The sequence below is a fragment of the Rhea pennata genome, chromosome 7, assembly GCF_028389875.1.
Source record: "Rhea pennata isolate bPtePen1 chromosome 7, bPtePen1.pri, whole genome shotgun sequence".
Taxonomy (NCBI): Eukaryota; Metazoa; Chordata; class Aves; order Rheiformes; family Rheidae; genus Rhea; species Rhea pennata.
In genome coordinates this window covers 22,556,550-22,578,465 of record NC_084669.1, presented here as the reverse complement: position 1 = coordinate 22,578,465, position 21,916 = coordinate 22,556,550, and the positions used below count along the sequence as shown (strand labels likewise).

The following is a 21,916-nucleotide window of genomic DNA, read 5'->3' as shown; positions in this document are numbered from 1 at the left end:
TGGTTAAGACTGGTGATGGCTTCACCTCTTAAGGCTGGTTTTGTCTCCTCAATACATCAGGCTGCAAGGTTGTGAACAATTGTGAAAGGTTACAAGATCAAAACATCAGTAAGTGGCAAAACAGGGCAGACAGTAACAAAACACAAAGTCAGATCCACATATTTCTCTGAGCTTACTGCCATCAGGCCCTTTTACATCCACACATTAGATGTTGGAAATCAATAATGATCCACGTGAAACCTTATCTGCTACATTAGTCCTAGACACAAGGCAAACAGCCCTTGGAAATTTTGGGGAAGACAACCAAAGGAACTTCAGAGATCTAGAAGAGGTAAAACCCTAGGCACTCCTAGCTCCCCAGCAGATTCACAGACAAACCAATGGCCAATTGCAAGCTCATCTAGTCAAAGCTTTGTTCTAGACTGCCATGCTTTGGGTTCAGGACAAGCCATGTTGAATAAGGACAAGCCATGAATAAGAAAAGAGTAGAGGGATGCTGTAATTAAGCTGTGGCACTCCTCATCCCAAGAAGCTGTGAATGTTAAAGGCTTACATGGGCTCAAAAAGCAAAATCTGTGGAAGAATCCATGAAAGACAAATCCATTCAAGATCATCAAAGACAAAAGAGCCACCTCCAGTTCAGCGACTGCAGAGTTTACTAGATTGTGGGAGACTTTTCTGAGTAAGTATCACTACTGTTACCATGCTTTTCTGTATCACCTTTGGCATTTGCTGCTGGCCCAACAGAGACAGGCTACTGAGTTTGGTGTGAGGGCAGATCAGCCATCCTTAAGTATTAATAGTACATTTCTAAGGAATCATTTTAGCAAAGCTCCAAACACAAAGCAGCAGATTTACAAAAAACCTTTAGAAAGTATTTTCAAAGGATTTATCCATATCTTTAGGCTCCCAAGTAATCTTAAAATTCTGATCCAAACTGCTTTTGGTGGAAATACAGAATTTTTATAGAGCATCCTTCATAAAAAGGCAGGGTGTAATCCTTTATCTAGGATGTTCCCAGAAAGAAAAGTCATAGTAAAAAAGATATTATGCTTGCCATTGAAGGACAGAGCAAAGTATGTAAATCTAGCAGAGAAGAAACAATGTGACTCCAATTTCAGAAACTACTGAACAACCAGAGCTACAGACTAGTGTTCATGACTGGAAATCTTCCCTATTTCCCTCTGCTAGTAGTAACCAACTAGTTATATTCTGACCTGACAATAAGAAGTTAGATCATTCCTGCCAAATCTCAAAGCAGCACAAATTATTTCAGAAATGAGGGGAGTGCTCAGCAAAGTTTGCTTTACAAGCCCCAACTTCCAGGTAGTGATAGAGCAAGGGAGAAAATGCAACACTGAAATTGCCCCCAGACACATTCAGCTTGTTCAAAGCTTCCAGCAGGAGGATTTAGCCAAAGAGTCTGTGACTCTTTGTCATAGGAGTGTAGGTACAAACAAACAGGAGCTTGGAAAAAGGGAGTCAACACACATTTTATTAGTAAAAAGTTAATCAGCTTAAAGTGTGCAACTAAATAAGCAAAGCTTACATTAAAGTGATCTGCAAAGAAAAGATGCCATGGAAATAAAGTTATAGGAAATACAATATAGTCTCTATGTTCCTTTGTAATCCAACATGATAAATATTCATGATTCTGGGTTAATGGGGTACCCAGCTCTCAGCCACCACAATAGTTTTTTGTTTATTCTCAAGACCATGAACTTTGGAACCATGAACCTAAATTTCAGGACTTTGCATTCATGCATGTTAGCAAAATTCAGGGCAACGCAGGGGGACAGAGAAAAAGACAGGAGCTTGGCTTGTGACAATGTAACGAAGGTTGCTGGCAGGTTTTTGATAATGAGTAACAAGAGCCCCAGGATGCAGTGGACTTCCTGCATATCTGTCTCACCCTCTGCCTCACTATCAGCAGAAAAAAGGGAGAAGTGGAAACTGCACAGCCCTACACTTACCTCCAGGCTCCCCAGGGCATGGCCAGTTCCAGAGTTTCTCTCTCCAGAGGACAGACACCTCCTTGGGCCAGTCCACGAGGAAGCAGTGGCTACCTGCATCGCACTAGCACCATGCAGCTGAGGAAAGGGCTGTTCCTTACATAGGAGAACAGACCTTTACAGCCATAAGCACAATCCCCCAAGCCTTCATATTAATTAAAAGGGCATTCTGGCAGTCTGAAAACAGCCCTGCAGGGAGAGGTCTCCAAGCTCCAGCGCAGTAGTCACACTGGAAAGCAAGTGTCCTTCCAAAGCATACTTTAAAGGGTACCAAACCCCATTAGTGAACCCAAAGTTCAACTGCTGCTTTGGTTATGCCTTGTTCTGCAGGTAGCAACATTGCCAGCTTTCCTAGTTTTGCTATGAGGCCTTCCAGAGTGTGTCTCTTAAGGTTCCTACTCTCAGAGTCATGTTAATGTGTACAGATTACTGTTGTCCTTTTCAAGGTAGGTTAGCAGCTTTTAGGGTTAATGAAGGACAGGAGAAAGCTTTTAAAAAAGCACAGAACCTGAAAATCCAAAGCCTAGAAGACAGTATGAGAAAAACAACTTTAAATGCTGAATCTAATGCATTTTAAGCCTATTAAGTTTGTTTGTTTCCCCATATTCACTCACATCTACAGATAATGCTATGATCCCATAAGGTCTTCAGGAGATTCCTGGTTTATTTCTCCCACTAGAGCATCCACCTTCTTTTACTACAAAAACTTCCCATTAGTTTCCCCTCTTCTCCCACCTAACATGTGCCTTCAAACAGTCTGGCACCAAATAGCCAGGCCTCTGTTTTGCTGAGAGGTAGGAGTACAGTTCTGCACTCCATCTCACTGTGAATCGGTTTCTTTAGTCTGCAGACAGAGCTCAGATCCCTCACTGACACCTTAGGGTTCCCTACAACAGTATTTTCCTGCAGCTGATACTGGTGGCAACTGGCTCCAGCTTAGGCAGAAATACTTTCCACACAGGTGAACACTAAAGTCAGATAATGCCATCAAGATCCTTTGGGGAGACTCATCCAGCAGAGCCTTGGCATACACAAACATCCTGGGTCATATGTCCATGTTTCCTCACTATATACAGTCCACGGAGTGCTTCTGAAAGATGACTGGAATCTTCTTTGCGAGGTAACCCACAAAGTACAATTAAATGTGTTCCTGTAGTGGCAGAGATGTCACTTCAAACTGGATTATTTTAAACTTCCCAGCAGGCTTTTATGATCATCTCTAGAGGTCATATGAACAGATAGGACAGATGAACAGATTACCATAAACAGAACACCATGGAGGAGCTGTACGCTACGTGGCATTAACTGTACTCACTCCTCTTTAAAACCCTCTAACAACACCTGCTCCAACTGCCACCAAGGTCCATTCCTTACTTCCAAATTCACTCACTCACCCTCCCTTTCTAAAGGGAAACTGCTCAACAGCAACCTTAATTCCATTTCAAGTATCACTTCCTTCTCTGAAGGGAGCCCTTTTCTACGCATGTGCATACACACACACACACACGCTCTCTCACTTAACTCATCTGCAATCTTATTACTCTGCACACATGGACAAAAATAATATCCAAGGGGCTGGGAATTATTCTGGGCCAGGTTAAAGCCTGTGACTCCTTGGAGCATTCTGGACAAGCTCTACTTACAGCCTAGACTCAAGGTCATATACTTCAGAGTGGGTGGAGAAAACATACAACAGATGGAAGTCTTTCTTCCAAAGGCAACTTGCACCTTGTCAGGCTCTCATGCACAGTTCAAAAATGCCAATCACAGAGCAGGTTGGGGACTTCTGATCACAGAAACTTCTATGAATCAATTCCTATACCACATTGTTTTTCTCCAGTTAAACCTTCTCCTTTGTTTGCAGATGTCTTCAGCCATATTGCATGCAAGGCTGGTCATTAATAAAATGCTTTCTTGTACTACAGAGAAACCACCTTCAGACTAGCCAGTGTTAATGTATTTTTAATTGGCTATTTTAGGGAAAGTGCAGGCTAAGATTTTTAAATTAACAGAAACTGTTCTTCCACTCATCTTCCTTTAGGACAACCTGCATGACAAATCTTGCCAGAGCTAGTTTTATTTCTGCCTCTGGATAGAACCCCTCATTCTGATAAGGTGAACATGAGCAACAGTAGGATATGCCATATAAAGGCTTTCTTATAAAGGTCTTTCCTCAGAACAAGGCTTCTTGTAACAATACAAAAGATTAAAAGAAACAATAACAGTCCCTTAGATTTTAAGTCTTTGCCACCTCAGCTGCAATATTTCAATACAAGACTACTACAAAATATTCATACATAAAGAAGATGAGTTTAGTAAGAACTATGAAAGCTGAGAAATTAATGTGACAGTGAAAGTATACATTTGGAGGGAAAATATTTCTCCAGTTAGTTACATCATAGTGACATATCATCTATCAGTCTGCCCTGTATCACAGAAAGGCTTTGTCTGAAGTAAAATACCTTAGTAAATAATAACAGCTTTCTCAAAACAGATGCAACCTGCCCAGGGGCATATATTTAGGATTTACCTTTTCAATGCTTTATCTTTTTATCTGCATTAGTATAAAAAATAAGTTTCCAGTGGGAGGAACATAAAGTTGTGCATAAGAGGGTGGGAGGAACTTCTGGAGAAGAAAACATTTTCCACATTCCCGTATGCTCAGTGTCAGTAATCACTGGATAAACAGCAAGTGCTGTCGCTGCAGCCTGCAGTTGAGAGAGAAGAGGTGCAAGCACAGCACTAGTGCACCCTATACCACACGTGCTTCTGGCACCACAAACATATCAGGAACCAATGGTCAGCAGGACCCAGGAGGACAGAAAGAGCAGTAACAGTTGATTGTTTTAGAGTCTCTGTTTTACACATGCTTGCAAACCCCAGGACAAGCATGTTATACCTCTACCAGGAAATGAACAATTGTACAACAGGCAAAGAGGGCAAAAGGACAGAAAATGCTCATTAATGTCAAGAAAAAAGAGGGCAGCCAGGAGGTTGTATTCCTAATGCCAACGTCCAATTACCTAGCAGCAGTCCACCTTAATAACAAAGCTTTCCAAGAAAAGACAGACACTTGAGCATTTCAACAACAGCCTTAGGAGACCACAGCTCTTTGCTTAGAAGACAGCAAAAACCCAGTATATCATATATCACCTTCTTACCTGAAGCATAGCAAAAAAGAGACTATATGGCATAAAAGGCCAAAAAGAGGAAAATCAAAAATCAATAAGATCTAACAGAGCATGATGGAAAATCACTTTCCCCATAAAAAGAGGTTACTTACCAGGTTAATTAATCTTTTCTGTATTGTACTTAAGACACCCAGGTAATGGACAAGGTCATAGGAGCAGCGTGGGTGGGAATGCAACCCTCAGAACATGCTTTCAAGAACAGTCAAAAGTTAGAGATTAAATCCAGACAGTGTTCAACTGCACAACCCATCAGCAATTTGACATAGGGGCCAGCTCAGAGTGTCACTGAACAAAATGCACTTCAGATATCAACAATACAGTGGTAATAGATTTCTCTTCCAGTACAGAACCAACCCAACAGCTCTCTCCAGCCCCCTCAGGGTAAGTCCCAAGGACTGGAGCACTTTTGCCTTCCCAAGTCAGCAGTGCCAGCAGAGACAGAAGAAGCTAGACTATCAGCCTCTAAGCTGCATAACTGCAATACTACCACAAAATGCAGCCCACAAAATTCTCATGTGTAAACATTGTGTAAATAACTGAGAAAGCTCCCAACCCAGCAGCCACTTCTTGGGAAAAGGGTATGCCTTTCTCTTGTTGTGAATGCACTGGTAAACCAACAGAGAAGTGCCTGGAGAATGGTAGGGTAGGAGGTTTGGTAGCCCCAGAAGCCTAAAACAGACCTCTGGAGTATCAAATAGTTTGATACTCTAAAGTTAGGTGCATATAACTTTGAACTGTAATTTCCAGTGACCGAAGCCCTGCTGATGGGCTCCACAAAAGAACTGGAGACCCTTGCTGTCTTACAGCTCCTCTGCTCACATCTAGCTTGAGCTATTTATAGCAGGCTACCCAAGGAATAACCCTACTTAGGCCCAGGATACTCAGTAAGGGGCATGGAGCTGCATGATTTCCATCCGTTTCAAGATCACCTCTCCAACTCACAAGTCAATATATTAAGTTTCCCCACTGGTTGCCTCGGCCTGGCAGGACCATTGACAAACTGCTGCTTCTCAGTCTGGAAATTTTTGACTCCAGCACTGCTCTCAAGTGACTTTGCCATGCAGCTATCCAAGCCCTTCCTGCAATAACTGTCCCAGGTGCTATCCACCAATCAATCTGCAATATAGGAGCATGAAAAATGCTGCCCTCAGCTCCTGTCATTATCCAACACACCCTCTGAGTAGACACATTGCACAGAGGTGCTTTGCAAGAGAAGCTGAGTTCCTGATAACATCATTCAAGATTACTGTCATGCCCAAGGAGTTAGATGACAAGCTCAAAGGTGGATTTAACTCTGATATTTCTGCAAGTAGGTGTTTTAGCTCTGCAATGCTACTGTGTCTAACCCACCTTTTTATTTTTCAAGTATTTTTCAGTCTGGGGATTTTTTTTTAACCAAAACCAATGCCTTACTGAACAAATACCTTAATCACACAGCATCCTGCTAACACACACATCAGTGCAGACAGTTATCTACTCCTGCAACACAGACATCTGCCACTAGAGCAGCATAGCATGGATAGGTCCTTCTCTTTTATACAGCCAGTGTTAATGGAAGGCAGGGTACAGTTTGTAAGTAAATCTTTTTCCTCTAAACCCTGTACTCTGAAATGACTCAACCTCCCCCACCAGGCACAACCTGAAATCCAGCATACAAAATACCGGCCAAAAGAGCTATTTTTTGGCAAAGTTCTAAGCAAATTAAAACATTGTCATTTGGGCAACACTAATTGCAGACAAAGCTATTTAAGTTCAAAGTCATGCTGACAAGGCATGGGAGACTGGCAACACCCATGGTTATGACATGAGAATTAGAGAAAAGTAATTCTCAATTCTCTCCAGGACTGTACCAATCAACTCCTAATAAGTAGGAGGGACTCACCTGTACTTCAATATTAATTCTGAACAGAAAGAAATAAAATACACATCAGTCTTAAACTTCTGCCTTAAAACAGTGTGGTATGGCTTGCTCTACAAATAGCTTTGGGGTTTGAGGATGGGAAGGTTAAGCAGATACTTTTTACTTGGGTGCTTACATTTGCACAAATACAAAATGACTGCAGAGTATGTGAATTTCTGCTTGGGACTAAAACTGAGCTGATTCATGGATCAGCAGCTGCTGCAGATCTCTGACAATTTATATCAGTCCAACCAGAGGGTGATTTACCAGTGGCTGTGGTTTTGTGAGGGCTTTCTTCTCAACATGCAATTAAACATTTCGCTGCATTCCAAGTTGGGCTGACATAAACTGGCCAAGAAAGAGCAATCAATCATTGAGAGTTCTTTAATCAAGAGTCTCCCTGCACATTTAAGTGGCTTCTATTGACAGGGACCCTTCCTGTTCAGGAAGTGCTAGAGTAAATCTGAACACCACAGTGTGCCCTTGGAGATCAGTGTTTTCTGGGAGCTCAGCTATAATGGGAAGAAAGAAATAGAAGACTTAACCAGTTAAGTCAAAACAACAGACGGTTCCTATTCAATCATTCATCCTTTCTGAGCAGTGAAAGCATATTTCAGCACTAGCTGAAAGCAGCTTTTTTGCAGGCTGATACGTGCAATCTTCATGATCAGAGATGACAGGATAGTTTGATATCACAGGTGTTTCCTTCTTTCCAAGGTCACTTGTCTCCAAAAAGAACATATAAACCTCTGCATCAGGTCAGCGTCCTCCCCAGTCCTGGCACCATCTTCTTCGTGCAGGCAGGCCTGGTCTCTGATTTACAGAAGCAGGTCTCAGGGTTCCTCAGGGGAAAGGGAGATTAGCAAAGCAGCCCTCACATTACAGCAGATGGCCTGTTCCACAGAACTAGTGCTTCAAAAGCACACAATAGTACAGGGCTGCTGTTCAGGTGATAAAGGACAAAATAACCTAATGACAACCAAGAAAATGGCACAACTCATTGCCAGGAGAGGACAGAGAGGGTAGGCCACAAGCAAAAACAGAAGGAAAAAAAAGTCTCTCCTTTATGTCTCCAGTACTCTGAGAAGGATCTGAATAGCTGCTCCAAGCAGGGACTGAGATGAGCTTCAAGAACAGAGAGACGGGAACATCAGAAACAAATCTGCAGGGAATACAGAGGGGAGCAGGCAGAGAAAGCACAAGGATCTCTGCAGCACAGCCAACAGGAAAAGAAGGAAGTGGGCATATTGAAGAAAAGAGTACATCAGACACACTCCCCCATTCAAACTGGGGCAGCAGCTACCTACTTGGGAAACATCCACAAACACAGGTTTAACAGTGAGAAAGAGGTGACTTACCAGTAAAATGCAGCCAGTTCTTGAGTTAACCATTCAGTAAGGCATAGACACACTATGCATCAGATTAGCATAGGAGGAAAAGAATAAAATCTCCAAGCAAGACTGTAAAGGTAGAATATAATTACACAAATGCAGAGTGCCTTGAACGAAGACCCTTTGCTTTGTGGACTTTCAAAGCCTGGAAGACACACAGTACTGTTTCTAAATCCCTTTTTTTGGGGCTCTCTGACTTACAAATCTTACGCTATACAGCATCTGGGGAATGAACAATCTTCATTGACCAAACCTGCCCAGGTTATGGTCAAGGCTACTCATCTGCAAACTCCATTAAGACTACAAATAAAAGCTCTACAACGTCTTTGCAAAGAAGCAGTTATGGCAACTCCAGCCAGCCAGTCTTCTTTAAGAAAGTAAAAGCTCCACATTTAAAGTTTGCCTATCCCTTGTCCTGTCCATTGCTAAATCCCAAGGTCTAGATATAGCACAGAATATTAAATCTCATGCAGGACAAACAGATCTAACAAATCCTAAGTTGGTTGAAGACCATACATGTCTTCGTCACATCCCAAGGAGACAGCTAAACATCGGAAAGACTTCAAAAATAGATCTTAAAGTATCTTTTCCCAATGATCATTGAGAGCAAAGTTTTGCTCTCAGATTTTCCAGAAAAAGGGATTCTGTACCTGGAAATTTCAAGCTGCAAGAAAATGCTTGGTGGTTATTTTTTCTTTAAGCCACAGCCATTAGTTTGTGCCTATCTAGGATTATAAACCTTAAATTTTCACTTTAAGGAGGGAGTTTCTGCTGAAGCTTTACCTCACTGCAAAACACAGGTTCTCCAATGGCAAATGGGCCACAACATCACTGATTCACATAAAAAGTGTCTCCAGTAGTCTTCACCCACCTGTTTTTCTTTCTTTAACTGCTGTCACTTCCCCAAAGCAGGTAAATTAAAGACTGAATAGTCTGTTCTCTTATTCTTTCCCAGACCACCCAAAGAGACTCAGTCAGCTGCTTCTGTGAGTGTTTAACCCTTCCTGTAACCTAGTGATGGAAAAAAAAAAGTGAGAGGAAGGGTTGATTGCATGGACTTTCTCTTTTCTCTGTAAATACCTGCATTGGCATCAGGTAAATCCTAGGCTGGGTTATGTCACAGACTTCCCTCAAAGCACATGTGCAAGCACTGATATTAATTAATGGACTTCTTTCCTGGAAGCCTGTAAGTGTTGTAACATAAGGAGACCTGGATTCAGCTCCCAGCACTGCCACCATGGTATTGACTGCCTTTGGGTAATCTGCTGGCTCCCACTGTTTTCTACAATCCAGATCCCCATGCTAGAACCATGAGTACCTCCACCAGAACGGCACTGTAGCTTGGCTAGCTTCCCATACCAACTCAGAGACTTAAAAGCTTTACGGAAAAACAGTAAGATGTAAACGAGATTCCTCTACGGGTATCTGGGATTCTCAACCAAACAGCAGGCTGGCAAATGCCCTGCCAATGCTAACACCCTTGTCAGACCAAAAGGAATATCTTGCAAGATGGCAGAGGAAAGCCTACAGCAAGAGCCAGGCTTATGCTCAGAGCTGTCTCTCCAGGCCCTGCAAGACTCCCGCGCTGAGTGGGCTGGCTCCACAGTGCAGTCTTTGAAGAACTTTAGTTTCCCTGCTAATGTGATGGATCACTACTTCCAAGGGAGAAAGCAGCATCTGTGTCACTCAAAACCCAAGCAATATTAAAGTGATCCAGACCTCATGGACCTCAACACTCTTTTTCTTTTGTTTGATTAGTCCTCCGAGGCTTTCATTTTCTAACAACAAATTCCTCAGCTTCCCACAGAAATTTCTGCACGTGACTTCAAATATTTATACTGCAACCCAAGTGAAACTCACTGCCTCTGGAACAAAAGGCACCGTGCCTCTGCAGAGGGAGAGCTAAGAGGAGCGGAATGAAAGTGAAGAACAATTTATATCTCTCTGAGAACTTACGTGCATGGCAAAATCACTATAGCCAAACAGCACTCCATTAGGGCTTAAGACCTCTGGCACAGGACATTCAAACCTGGCAGACCAAATCAACAGATGGAACGGAGACAGGCATGTATAGTGGTGTCCTACCACTGGGCAAACAGTGTCCACATTTGAAAGGGCATTGGTTTGACAGGAAAAGCTGTGCTATCATGGCCAAACTACTTCTCTAACATTTCTGCTGATGAAGAACCAGGTCAAGGTCATCATTAGGTTCCTTACCTGGGACCCACACAGCTCATCTCTTTTCTTTGCGTTCTGACCTCACATGTCCAGTGCTCTGCAAAATCTCTGGAGATCAACTTACTTTTCTGGAGTATTTTTCTGCCACAGCCCAGCTCCTGCTTTGCAGCCTCCCCACACCAGGCTCTAGCCATTCAGGAGCACTGCAAGTAATCACCTAGAGCAAAAGCCATTTCTGTAATCAAAGTCCTATTGAAAGAACCAGACTTATTTGCAAGGGCCATTTGTACTTATATGCAATTCTTCCTTCAGCATGACTCTACTCTGCAAGGCTCTCCTGAAGAGTACTCGAGAAACACACAGGCAGCAGGTGTCCCAGGCTCTTTTGACCTCTGTCTCAGAAGGACACAGGTAAGCAGGCAGACATCTCCTAATACAAAGATATGCACAGAGTCCATTGTCTCTTTGGTCTGGGAGTCATAACTTGCAAGGCTGGCCCATGTCTGGATTTGCTTAGCCCATAGACAGGATTGATGTCACATGAGGGCAAACTGCCCAGCCAAAGCAGACAGAAGTGTTCCAAGAAACAGGGGGACCCCAACAGAGAATATCCTCAATGAGCCCCAGCCTGCAAGATGAACTACCATGGAATATGTCAAGCCTCAGAAAGCAAGACTGCACCTCCTAGCACATGAAGGGCAGAAGTCACCTTAGTAGGAGCCACAGTACCAAGGAACCAAGATGCTAGGACCAAACTGCAACTTTTTCTCATCTGGAAATTCATCAAGTAGAGAAGAGCTTCACAGGGTCATTTCTGGAGGGAAGAGGCTACTGAGTCTGCAAATACTGGGGGGAAAAATTATTCAGGGCCCAGCTCTCCCACCTACTTATGTCTCTCACCTCCCCTTGCTGACTTAAGTTGGACTACACAATCTCCAGAGGTCACTTCCAACCTGAATAAATCTGTGTCACAAACTAAGGTTCCTATAAGCTTGCATCAAAATAATTAGCACAGAATGAATTATAGCCTATTTAATTCATTTGGTTCCAGTATGCCTGAGGCCCTCCAGAAGGATGTGCTTGTCTTGTTTACCAGGCATCCAGAGTTTCTCCTATTATCTCACTCAGGCAACCTCACTCAGATCTGCACTCCTTTCTGGGTATTTTCAGTTGGGCCACTGAATTGCAGGTCTCTCTGAAAAGCATGTCAAGCTTATGACATTTCCCATCTACAATGGAGCAGATCTGTGCAGGAACCTTTGCACCATTCCCTTTGGAAAGGTCTAGTTACCTGACACAAAGCTCAACAAAAACCACCAGGTAGAATCAACACTGTGACCTCCCCTGGCATTTTGAATCAAGCAACTGCTCAGCCCTGCCTTACCTACCCCTTTATGATTCAGACCTCTCTGACAACCCTAAAAGGACAGATAAGCAGCCACAGATTATGAAAAGGAAATCAGGGATTGAACGGCAGTAGAGTACGGCACATCAGCTGAGCCTTGGTAACTGGACACATGCTTTTACTAGCAGCTCCGTAGTTGCAGTGATTTAAGTGGTTATTGCACTGTGCTGTTCTTCCTGTCTTGTTGCTGGATATTATCATGTCCTTAACCAACACAACAGAGAGGAACATGTGCCAGGTATTTTGCTCCCAATCTGGAATGTCAGTAGTCAACAGCCTACACCCAACCTCAGGGCACGAACTGCAGGGCTGAGGAATCAGCTAGCTTCCACTTCTTAACCTGCCAAATCCAAATCCATTAGAGTTTGTGGGTCACAGCCATTAGCCTGCAGCAAGAGTAGTAAAGCGCTGTAGTTTTAACAACTCTGGAAAACATTTTAGCCTTGCCTTTGCTAAGGCTAATAGTCTGCATACAGTTTGTAGCCACAGGACCTGGAACCTGTGACTACGGCAGGAATGGAACACCACGCAATTCTACAATGTCAGCTCTATTTCCACAGATCATCTATAATGGGCCCTCAAAAAATATATCAGGCATCTGAACTTTTAACAGCAGGGTCTCCAATCATTGACTACTCATCAGTCATACTTCTAGACAAATATTGACACTATTTAACCAGAACAGAAATTCAGGCCCAGGGAAGTTTATTAGCTTTGCAAATATAAGATTTTCCTATAACAAATCAGGAACAAAGCTTGAAAGACTTCCTATATAGTCATGAGACAACAGCCCTCACATACCCCATCTCAGAGGACTAATTCCATTAAAGGTGTCTTCACTTCATCTCATTAGCAGAAAGCAAGCTCTTCACTCATAAAACTTAGCTGAACTTAGCCTTTGGGATAATATCTTCATTACTGAATATCTGCCTAGCTCTGCTAATGGCCTAATATTGGAAGAAGAAGAAGGTTGTGAACAGCAAGGGTCTATGTGGTAAAAATTCTGCTTTCCTTGTTTTTGAGCCGACTTTAACTGAAGCCATTCTCGGATGCATAGAGGTAGGTACACAGGCTGCAGGACACTCCTTACATGCTAAGTGCTCTGCACTTCATTTTTAGTTGATGGAGCACACGTGGAGAGAAACTGGTAAAAGAGCCAGAAAGCACAGTCTGTCAGGACAGATTGAAAGAGCTGGAGTCATATGGTCTACAGAAAAGAAAGGCAAAACATGAAAAAAATGGTAATAGTGCTCAGTAGTGAAGAAGGCTGCAGCAAAGGGGAAGGCAGTGTATTGTCCTGTGTATCCATGCAGACTGGGTGAGAAGAAACAGACTTAAAGTGCAGTGCTGAAATCTCAGGTTAGACAACAGGAAAGACAGAACAACACTGGGCTAGGCTGCTTGGGACCTGTTTTTGAAACAGCACTGTGTGGTGGGAAGAGGATTGAACTGAATTTTGAAATAAAATCCACAATTTGCAACACATGCCACGTACAACACCAGTTAAACAATTTGCTATACAGACAGACAGACTCTGGCAGATGTTATCTGAATGGAGTTTTGTGTATGTGAGCAGATAAAAGCAATCAGGAGATAGATGATAACATAGAAAGCTATGTCAAGAAATGCTAAAGAAGAGCTAAGAGACCATTTCTTGGACAAAGTCCTAACTGAAAAAAGAGATCAAAAACATTGCACACAAAAAGAATTTTTTTCATTTTTTTTTTGATTCCTTGCAGTTTTAGAAAACAGGACTTTGCATAGTTACCTGTTAATAAAACTAGGCTGACAAGAGATACTGATTGCCAGTTTCTTAGAAGAGAAGCGATTCACAAGTCCAAAACACCAGCTGACACATAGAAACAAAAGGAATAACAGTTATATCAAGAGTATCACCTAGTTTCCAAATAGAAAATATGAGTTCATATTCCTATCAAATTGAGGTAGCATGATAGAAATTCTTGGAGAAATCTAAATGCTTAAGAGTTAGCACAAGCTCAGAAACAATTGAGCATAGCCTAGCACAGGAATAGAAAACTTTGAAAAAAGAACGAAGACAACAACTGGAGGCTTCCCAGAAAGAGGTGCTGCAGGATCTTTGATGGAGGTAGTAACTGCAAAGTATCTGGATAGGGAGGGAGGCTCGGCTGGTGCCTCTGGAGCTGCTGCTGGTTTAATCAGCTCTCTCCCTCCGTTCCCTCTCCCTCGCTGGGGAGCACCAGGTCAGCCTGTATGGCAGCAGTCAGGACTGCAGCAAGAAAGGCAGCCTGGAAAGCACTCGAGTTCTGCCTCTTCAGGGCACGCACCAGAACTTTGGGGAAGACAGACAGACACTAGGACAAGTTCAAACAGTTGTCAACACGCTGCAAAAAACGCACAGAAAAAGCTTATATAGGAACCAGGAAAAGCTTGCATGGGAACATAAATGCAAAGTACTGCTGCACATTTCAGCAGCTTTGTAGAGCAGCTCTGACTTGGGAGGGATCGATGATAGGTGGGAGAGGGACGACACGGGTTGAAAATGCCTTTTTTTTTTTTTTTTTTTTTTAATAAACACGTATATTCATACAGGGGGCTGCAACTCGCAGATAACAGGAGCAGCAGTGACAGCAGGGGAGCAGCCGTGCGAATCACCCCCCGCAGCGGCGGCGCTCTGCCCACGGCTGACGGGTCTGGGATAGAGAGCGCCCCGGGGCACGGTGCCGAGTGACGGGACGCCGGCTGCGGCGGCAGCAAGAGCGGTTTCTCCCCGGATCTCCGCTCGGCTTTCGAAGAACAGAGGGCACCGGGAAGCCAAGGAGGGTCCCGGCCGGCGGGCAGCCCGGGGGCCCCGCCGCGGCCAGGTGAGCGCGATGCGGCGGTCCCGCCGCGGCACCTGCCGGTGCCCGGGAGCGGCGGTCCCCAAAGGGGCGCCTTCCTCCGCCGGTCGCACCTGACCGCCACCGCCACGCCGGCAAACTTCTCCGGGAGTTACAGCCCGCCCGCCCGCACTCCTACCGGCTTTGCAGGGGTCGCGGTACTCCATCTGCTCCTCCGCCGTCTCCGGCTCCTGGGCCACCAGCGCGGCCCCCCGGCCGCCCGGCCCCGCGGCGGGCAGAAGTAGGAGCGAGAGCAGCAGGCGGCGGAGCGGGGCAGCCCCGCTGCCCATGGCGGCGGCGGCCGGGAGCGGGCGGCGGAGCGGGGCGGCACGGCTGCCCGGGCTGCGGGCACTGCGCGGCGCCAGGAGCCCCGCGCGCCGCCCCTGCCTGCCCGCCCGCCCGCCCGCTGCCGCCGCCGCCGCGGGGCCGCTCCTGCCGCGAGAGCGGGGGGGAGCGGCCGCCGTCACTCAGGGCACCGACAGCCAATGGCGCCCGCGCCCGCACCGCCCCCGCGGGCCGAGGTGCCGGGGGCGGGGAGGCGCCGCGTGCTCTGTCCCCCTCCTCCCCTTCCTCGGGCTGCGGAGCCCGCTGGGGGAGAGCCTGGGGCCGCGCCGGCGCTGCGGGACGGCCGCGGCGACTTCCACTCACCTTGGCCTCGCTGAGCCGCCGCGCGCGGCCCCTGCCCCGCGGCCGCCAACGGCCGCCCCGCGCGCCCCAACGGCCGCCCCAACGGCTGCCCCGCGCGCCCCAACGGCCGCCCCGCGCTAATTGAAGAGCAAAGGCTGGGCGCAGCCTCAGCCGCGGCGCTCCTTCCCTTGAAACAGTTCACACTCCTGTAGGAGAAGAGGAATAGCTTGTGCTAAGCCATGTGTATTTGCGAGGAAAGAAGTTAGGTGAGAGCTGTCATTACTATCGTAAAAATCTATGTATTTCCTCTTTTGAGGAAGTAACTGGATTTATAAGACAGTTAGCGGGGGAAAAGATAAAACAGCAGCTGCATCTATCCCCCTCTTTACTCTTTTAAGCAATTTACAACCGCTAAGCTGCTTTTGGTTGCAACTGGACTATTTTACTGCCCTGAAAACTTGGGCTTTGCGATGGCCCTTCTTGGAAAACCAGGAAGGTAGTTATGCGAGAGGTATAAAGCCTTAAGCTGCATCAAGATCTGTGTCCACAGGATTTGATGTGATGGACTCCAGCAACCAGAGTTTGTACTTTATTTCTGACATTTTTAATGGTAGTGTGTGGAATTACACATTAGAAAGCATGACACGTTAGGGCTGCTGCCTTGTGATGGAGGTAGTTTCCAAAGGCATGATTTCTCTACTATTTACACAGAGATCCCATAAGGAAATGTCAGATGCCCAAAGCTCAGCCATCTCAATATGTGCTCAAGAGTATAATAATAGTCCTGCAATGACCAGGTGATTCAGTTTGAATTCAACACTTCCTCAGGCAGCCTCTGCTCATACAAGACATTATGGTGTCCAGTTGTACCAAAATTTATCTGTCGCATTACTCTAGCTCTCACCCTCTTCTCATGTCACTCATGAGAATGCAGCATTAGACAAAGACAATACAGATGCTGTACTGGTGAGCAGAGAAAAGCTGAGAAGTTTCAACCTCAGTGCAGGCTCTTTGGGTTGAAACACATACTGCAATCTCCCTATGTTCCAGCTTCCAAACTCCCGTAGCAGTATCTGCAAACAGTGTTTCCCATTACAGCATCAGCTCCAAACCTTTCCTTTCACTCAAGCAGATGATGGCTTGGCATCAGATATACATAAATTTGTCACTTATCATCTAGTCTACAGCAATGAATAATACCTGAGTATGAAAATGCACAACGTGATTCAGGCATCTCCTCAGCAGCGGCACAGGCTACTGCAAATCATTCCTCCCCCATACTGGCATCCCAGAAAACATCCAGTCAGGATACATATATCCTATCCAAACCTTCAGACAGACCAAAAAGATTACCTCCAACTCTGGCATGAAGGCCATGGTCAACCAGCTCTGCTGATCACACTAGAGTTTTCTACAACTGGTGAAAAGCCCATCAGCATAGAAGACAGCTGGCTGGAGACCATGGAAGCCATTCCCATAAGAAGGAGAAGCTATCACAAGCCCCCCAGTTTATACTACAAGCATCAAGTTCTCCACCTATCTTCTGTAACATATAACACCAAGGAGACATAGTCCACTACCAAAACAACACACCACTACATGCAGTCTCCCCAGAGGGAGAGGTCAAGAAAGATTAAAAACAAAACACAACAGATGTCACATAAACAACTACCGGAGCTTTCAACGATGAAAACACCTTCCACTCCTTTGCTGTACCAGTCTGGGCAAGACAGGACACGAAAACAGATATTACAGGAAGATACTTCAAGGGACTAGCCAAAGTTATGACTAGGACTTGTTGCTGATTCAGGATAATGAAACATCTGCCTGTCTATTTATTTTTTGCTTAGGATGCTCATTACTAAGTCACAAGCCTTCACTCCTCTCTGATCATCACCAAACCAGTGCTGTAACACCAAATCCACTTGTTGAGATCTAGCCTGGAGAAAAAGCCCACTCTGCATAGGAGCCCTAAACGAGTACATGCCATCAAACTCATGAGGATTTTAAATGCAGCTGACCCTCCAGCAATGAATATCCTGAACAGAACCAATGAAGAAAAATGGTAATTCTGGAAACTAATCTATCACTGGGGGCCTTATACACACAGCAGCATTTTGCTGCTGCTCTTAGACATCTCAGCAAAAGATTACTGGGAGTTTTACGGGCAATTCTGGAAGACCTGAGGCTGAGAGCTTATAGGAGGAAAGAAGAGATACCCAATAGCCATCTTAAAATTTGTAAAGAAAGAATAAGCATTGGCTGCACCAAGAGGATTTTGGTTTCAGGCAAGTTTTCTAGCAGTACAAACAGAGAAACTTAGAAGCAGATTGTCGTGAAGAAGGGAAGGAGTTTCCACCACTGCAGGTTTTTAAAGAGGAGGGTAGACAAATATCCAGCAGAAAAGACTTAGTAAAATACCTAGGCACACCCCCCATTTCCTGAGTTTTATACTGCTCATATACCTGCTAACAACCTTTACTCTTTCCATACTAGCCTGCTACTTTCCAACTTTGTCAAAGAGCAGAGCATCAAAGTTAGAGTTACTTTGAAGGAAAAGCCTGATTTTCCTCTGTGCTTCAGAAGGACTCCCAATTCCTATGAAATAAAAGCACTAGCTGCTCCTTTCTCTCTTCTTCATTGAGGAGGTCCTGGCAGCATTATTCTGTTTTACTGATGGTGTGGGAAGTAGGAAAATAAAGTCCTGGACACTTCAAAGAGTGAGTGAACAGCTTCTCTGATCAACACTATGGATCAGCAGAGCGTGCAGTGCAGTGTGCAAATTTGGGCTGTCACCCACTAAGAACAAAGTCTTTTGACCATATGCAAATTATTTGATAATCTCTTCCAAGATGGCAAGCTAAAATGGGGAGTAGGAGCACTTCTGCACATAGAAGGTGTATTGTAGATGCAGCTATTCAAGAGGACATCCTGCAGCTTAGAAAGAGAGGTAATGGAGCAAAATGTGGTTGTGCAATGAGAATGAGCCCATGAGACAGTTCAAGGCAGTGTATTACTACTATCTACACACCGATGGAAAAAGCTCCCCCACTACAGCAAACTCTCCTCCTAGAAGTCCATTTCCTAGCAAGAGAGCAACTCAGCCTTTCTAGAAATGGTGACACAGTTCCAGATCATCTCATTCTGCAGGCAGCATCCAAAGCAGCAAAGCAGCATGTGTAGAGTAATGGCTTCTTCTTCTTAGTATTGAGAAAAAAGATCAGTTCATTTCATCTTGATAGGCAGGTGTCCCATCAGTGTAAATAAGGAACATAGAAAAAAAATCCTTTCATAAGAGTTTTTAAATATGAACTGCTAAAACAGTCAAGTTTCACACAAGCAGTGCAAATCCTGACAGTAAGAGTTAAATAACTGGAAACAAAACAATCTATATCCATTGCTGCCAAAGGGAGACTTTTCCAGGCAGAATCTCCCTGCTATCCCTTCCCCCTCCCCACCTAAAACACATGCAAACAAAATCTGCTGTCTTTTCAAGCCTCACTGAGCAGGCATGCATGCAGCTTTTCTGAACAGCATCCATGAGCAAAACTATGCAGAAACTACTTCTCGCTGATGGAATAACCCCTCACACGTCCTGAGGCCAAATATACACTCAAGTGTGCTTTCTTCCACAAGACCTGCTTCTTACTGCTTGCCAGCTCCTGGGACCATCAAATCTTATAACAAGGTGACTAAAGCATCACCCCTTTGGAGCCTGCCCCACTGCAGAGTTCTCAACTCTCTCCAGGTTTACAACCTGAGACTTCCTTTCCTGGTCTTAGCTTCCCAAACATGCCAAGATTTTTCTTCTTTCATTTTTACCACCATCACAAAGGAAGATGGAAAACATCTCTGAATCCATAGCATTTTCTCTACTTTTCCCTCTACATTTCCAGTACCTCTCACTTCTGCTAAGACTTATTTAATTGCCTCCTATTTCATTGGCCCCTTCTTGGCAGAAAACAACCACTGCTGTAGCTTTAACCCAATATGCTATGCAGCACTTCCTACTGGCACTGCTGAGCACACTGCGCACACACTATTTTTCTCTCTGCTTCATGACACTGTCTCAAAGGCTCTGCTAACATCTTTATGGGTTTCCCTGCCCTGACAAAGCCCCTTATTTATACCTGATTTCCTCTCTTTTCTTCCAGGTGGTTTTACCATCAATCTATTGTTCTAGACTCCACTTGCCACTTCTAGAGTTTGCCTCTTCTGTGGCACTTTTTCCAGCAGAGTGTGACCAGTGTCGTTGCTAAATCCAGGTGACAAATGAAATCAGCATGAATTACTGATGTCTGTCTCTTCTATCCTTTCTTTTATAACCCATTTCTTGCCACTGCTGCAAGAATTTAGCAGGGTTTGGATGTGGGGTTTTTTTGTTGTTGTTCTTAGGATTACCACTTAAGTTAAAATCATGTACTACCCAAAATTCTTTAAAGGAGCTGACACATACGTGCCTAAATGTATTCTAGGGGCTCTTAATCTGCTGTAAAGATAGCTCACTGCAGTTACAGACACATTCATACATGCATTAACAGATCAACAAACTTAATAACTTAGTTCTGGTATATATACAAGCAGCAACACTTCAGTTACCTATTGCTAGGTTGCTGAAGATGTTTGGAAAATTCCTTCCAGTTCACTAAAGAAGTAACAGACAGGATTTTAAGTTATTCCATCTTAAAAAGATACCCAAACATTGCTCTTTCATTCTTGAAACCTTTAAATTATGTGAGGAAAAGCAAACTACCTTACCTTCTGTAATATTGAGTTGCACTCAAAAACAAGTTGGGAGCTGGGGGGAAGACCTCTCACATTTGGAAGTATGAATTTTGGCTTGATCACAGGTTCCCAACCTGGAGATATGTGAAGCTGATATTTCATTAATTCACTTAAAACCCATTTTCAGAGCTCATACAGGAATCTAGTGCGTTTGAAAATTGTTGAGTAAAACGAGCATTTTTGGTGATCTCTGCTGCTGCAAGGCTAACCAGAAGAGCACAAAACACCTTTGGAAATGGAGCGGTTGAGTTCAGAATTCTGAAAGGTGCATCCACTGGTCTTTCCAAAGAATAGTGCACATTTTGCCATAGAAAAACCTCTGTGGCAAGTAACTTTTTTCTCCTTCCCCCAAAAGACGGATCTGTGAAAGTAACCGCATTTCCCAACACCTCCACTATCAAAGATGGGATGGTGAACATTTATCTGTTCACCCACAAGGAATCCTTTATTGAGTGACAGCATATACTACCTGAATTTAGACTGATTCACAGCAGAGGCTAAAGTTTAATGAAAGAGAAAGGGGGAGGGGGGGGAAGGAGAGGAGGAAAAAAAAAACCTGCTTCATGGAGAATTGCCCTAGACAAGTTTCCCAATCTGCTGTTTCAGCACCAGATTCATGTACATGGATAAATCTCTGAAATATATTCTTCTACATCACACGCCTAGCTATGGTACAGAATGCACAGATATTTCGTCTCTTGAGGCAAGCAATATTTTAAATCTAGTTTATCTTGCATGTAACACTTTAGATCACCAAAACCAGGAATAGTTATTTCCTTTTCCATTATTTAGCTATACATACCATATATAAAAAATGTGGTCCATCTCAGGTTCAGACAATGCAGCAGTGTTTGAATTGTAATCATTCTGATAGAGAAACAGAAAAAAAAACCTCAACAAAACCAACTTTCAGATAAAGGATTCAAATTACTACTTAAAATGACTTTGCAGAGTCCAAGTGCAGACCTTAGGTCACCTAATTGCATCTCTTCAATGTTGTATTCAAATACAGCCACTTGACAGAGAATTATCTCCAGCTCCCGCATGTGAATGGGTGCCTGTCTCTGTAAGACTGTCCGATCTTTCTTTAACCCAAATACTAGACAATACTTACTGGCTCACCTGCTAACTGCTGGCCAGACATTAGAGGGGAAAATGAGGATGGTTTCCATTCCATACTTTAGCGCTTCTGAACCAAAGCAAGAAAAGCCTCATGCTGAGCTAGCAATACACAGGGCAATAGGCAGGATGTATGATTTCAAGACTGTAGTGACTCAAAATGAAAAATTGCATAAAATGAAGTCACCATAGTTTGTGAAAAATAAGTAACAATTAACGCTAAGTAACAATTTGCCACTCTAAGCCTTCAGAAAAATCTCCCTTAGTGCTCTTCCTCATCATAGTGTTTTTTTTTTTTTTTTCTTAGTTTGGTCTGTTTCTTAGATCGAACTATTAGTGATTCAACTTCTTGGTTGAATCTTGGTTGAACTTTCTGGAATGAAGTCACACAAAGCAATCTGAGGTAGTATGAACTTGAATAGTTGGTATGTTTTGGAAAGCTCCAATCCC

General features: G+C 44.1%; 1 protein-coding gene across 1 annotated transcript in view; it reads right to left on the bottom strand.

Moving 5' to 3' along the window:
* The window catches only part of TLL2 (tolloid like 2), a 97,221-nt gene extending 81,996 nt beyond the window's left edge, over positions 1-15,225 (bottom strand). The window contains exon 1 of the mRNA XM_062579883.1: positions 15,075-15,225. Coding sequence (XP_062435867.1) covers positions 15,075-15,225 — 151 coding nt within the window. The remainder of the gene's footprint in view (positions 1-15,074) is intronic.
* Between the last annotated feature and the right edge of the window lie 6,691 nt (positions 15,226-21,916).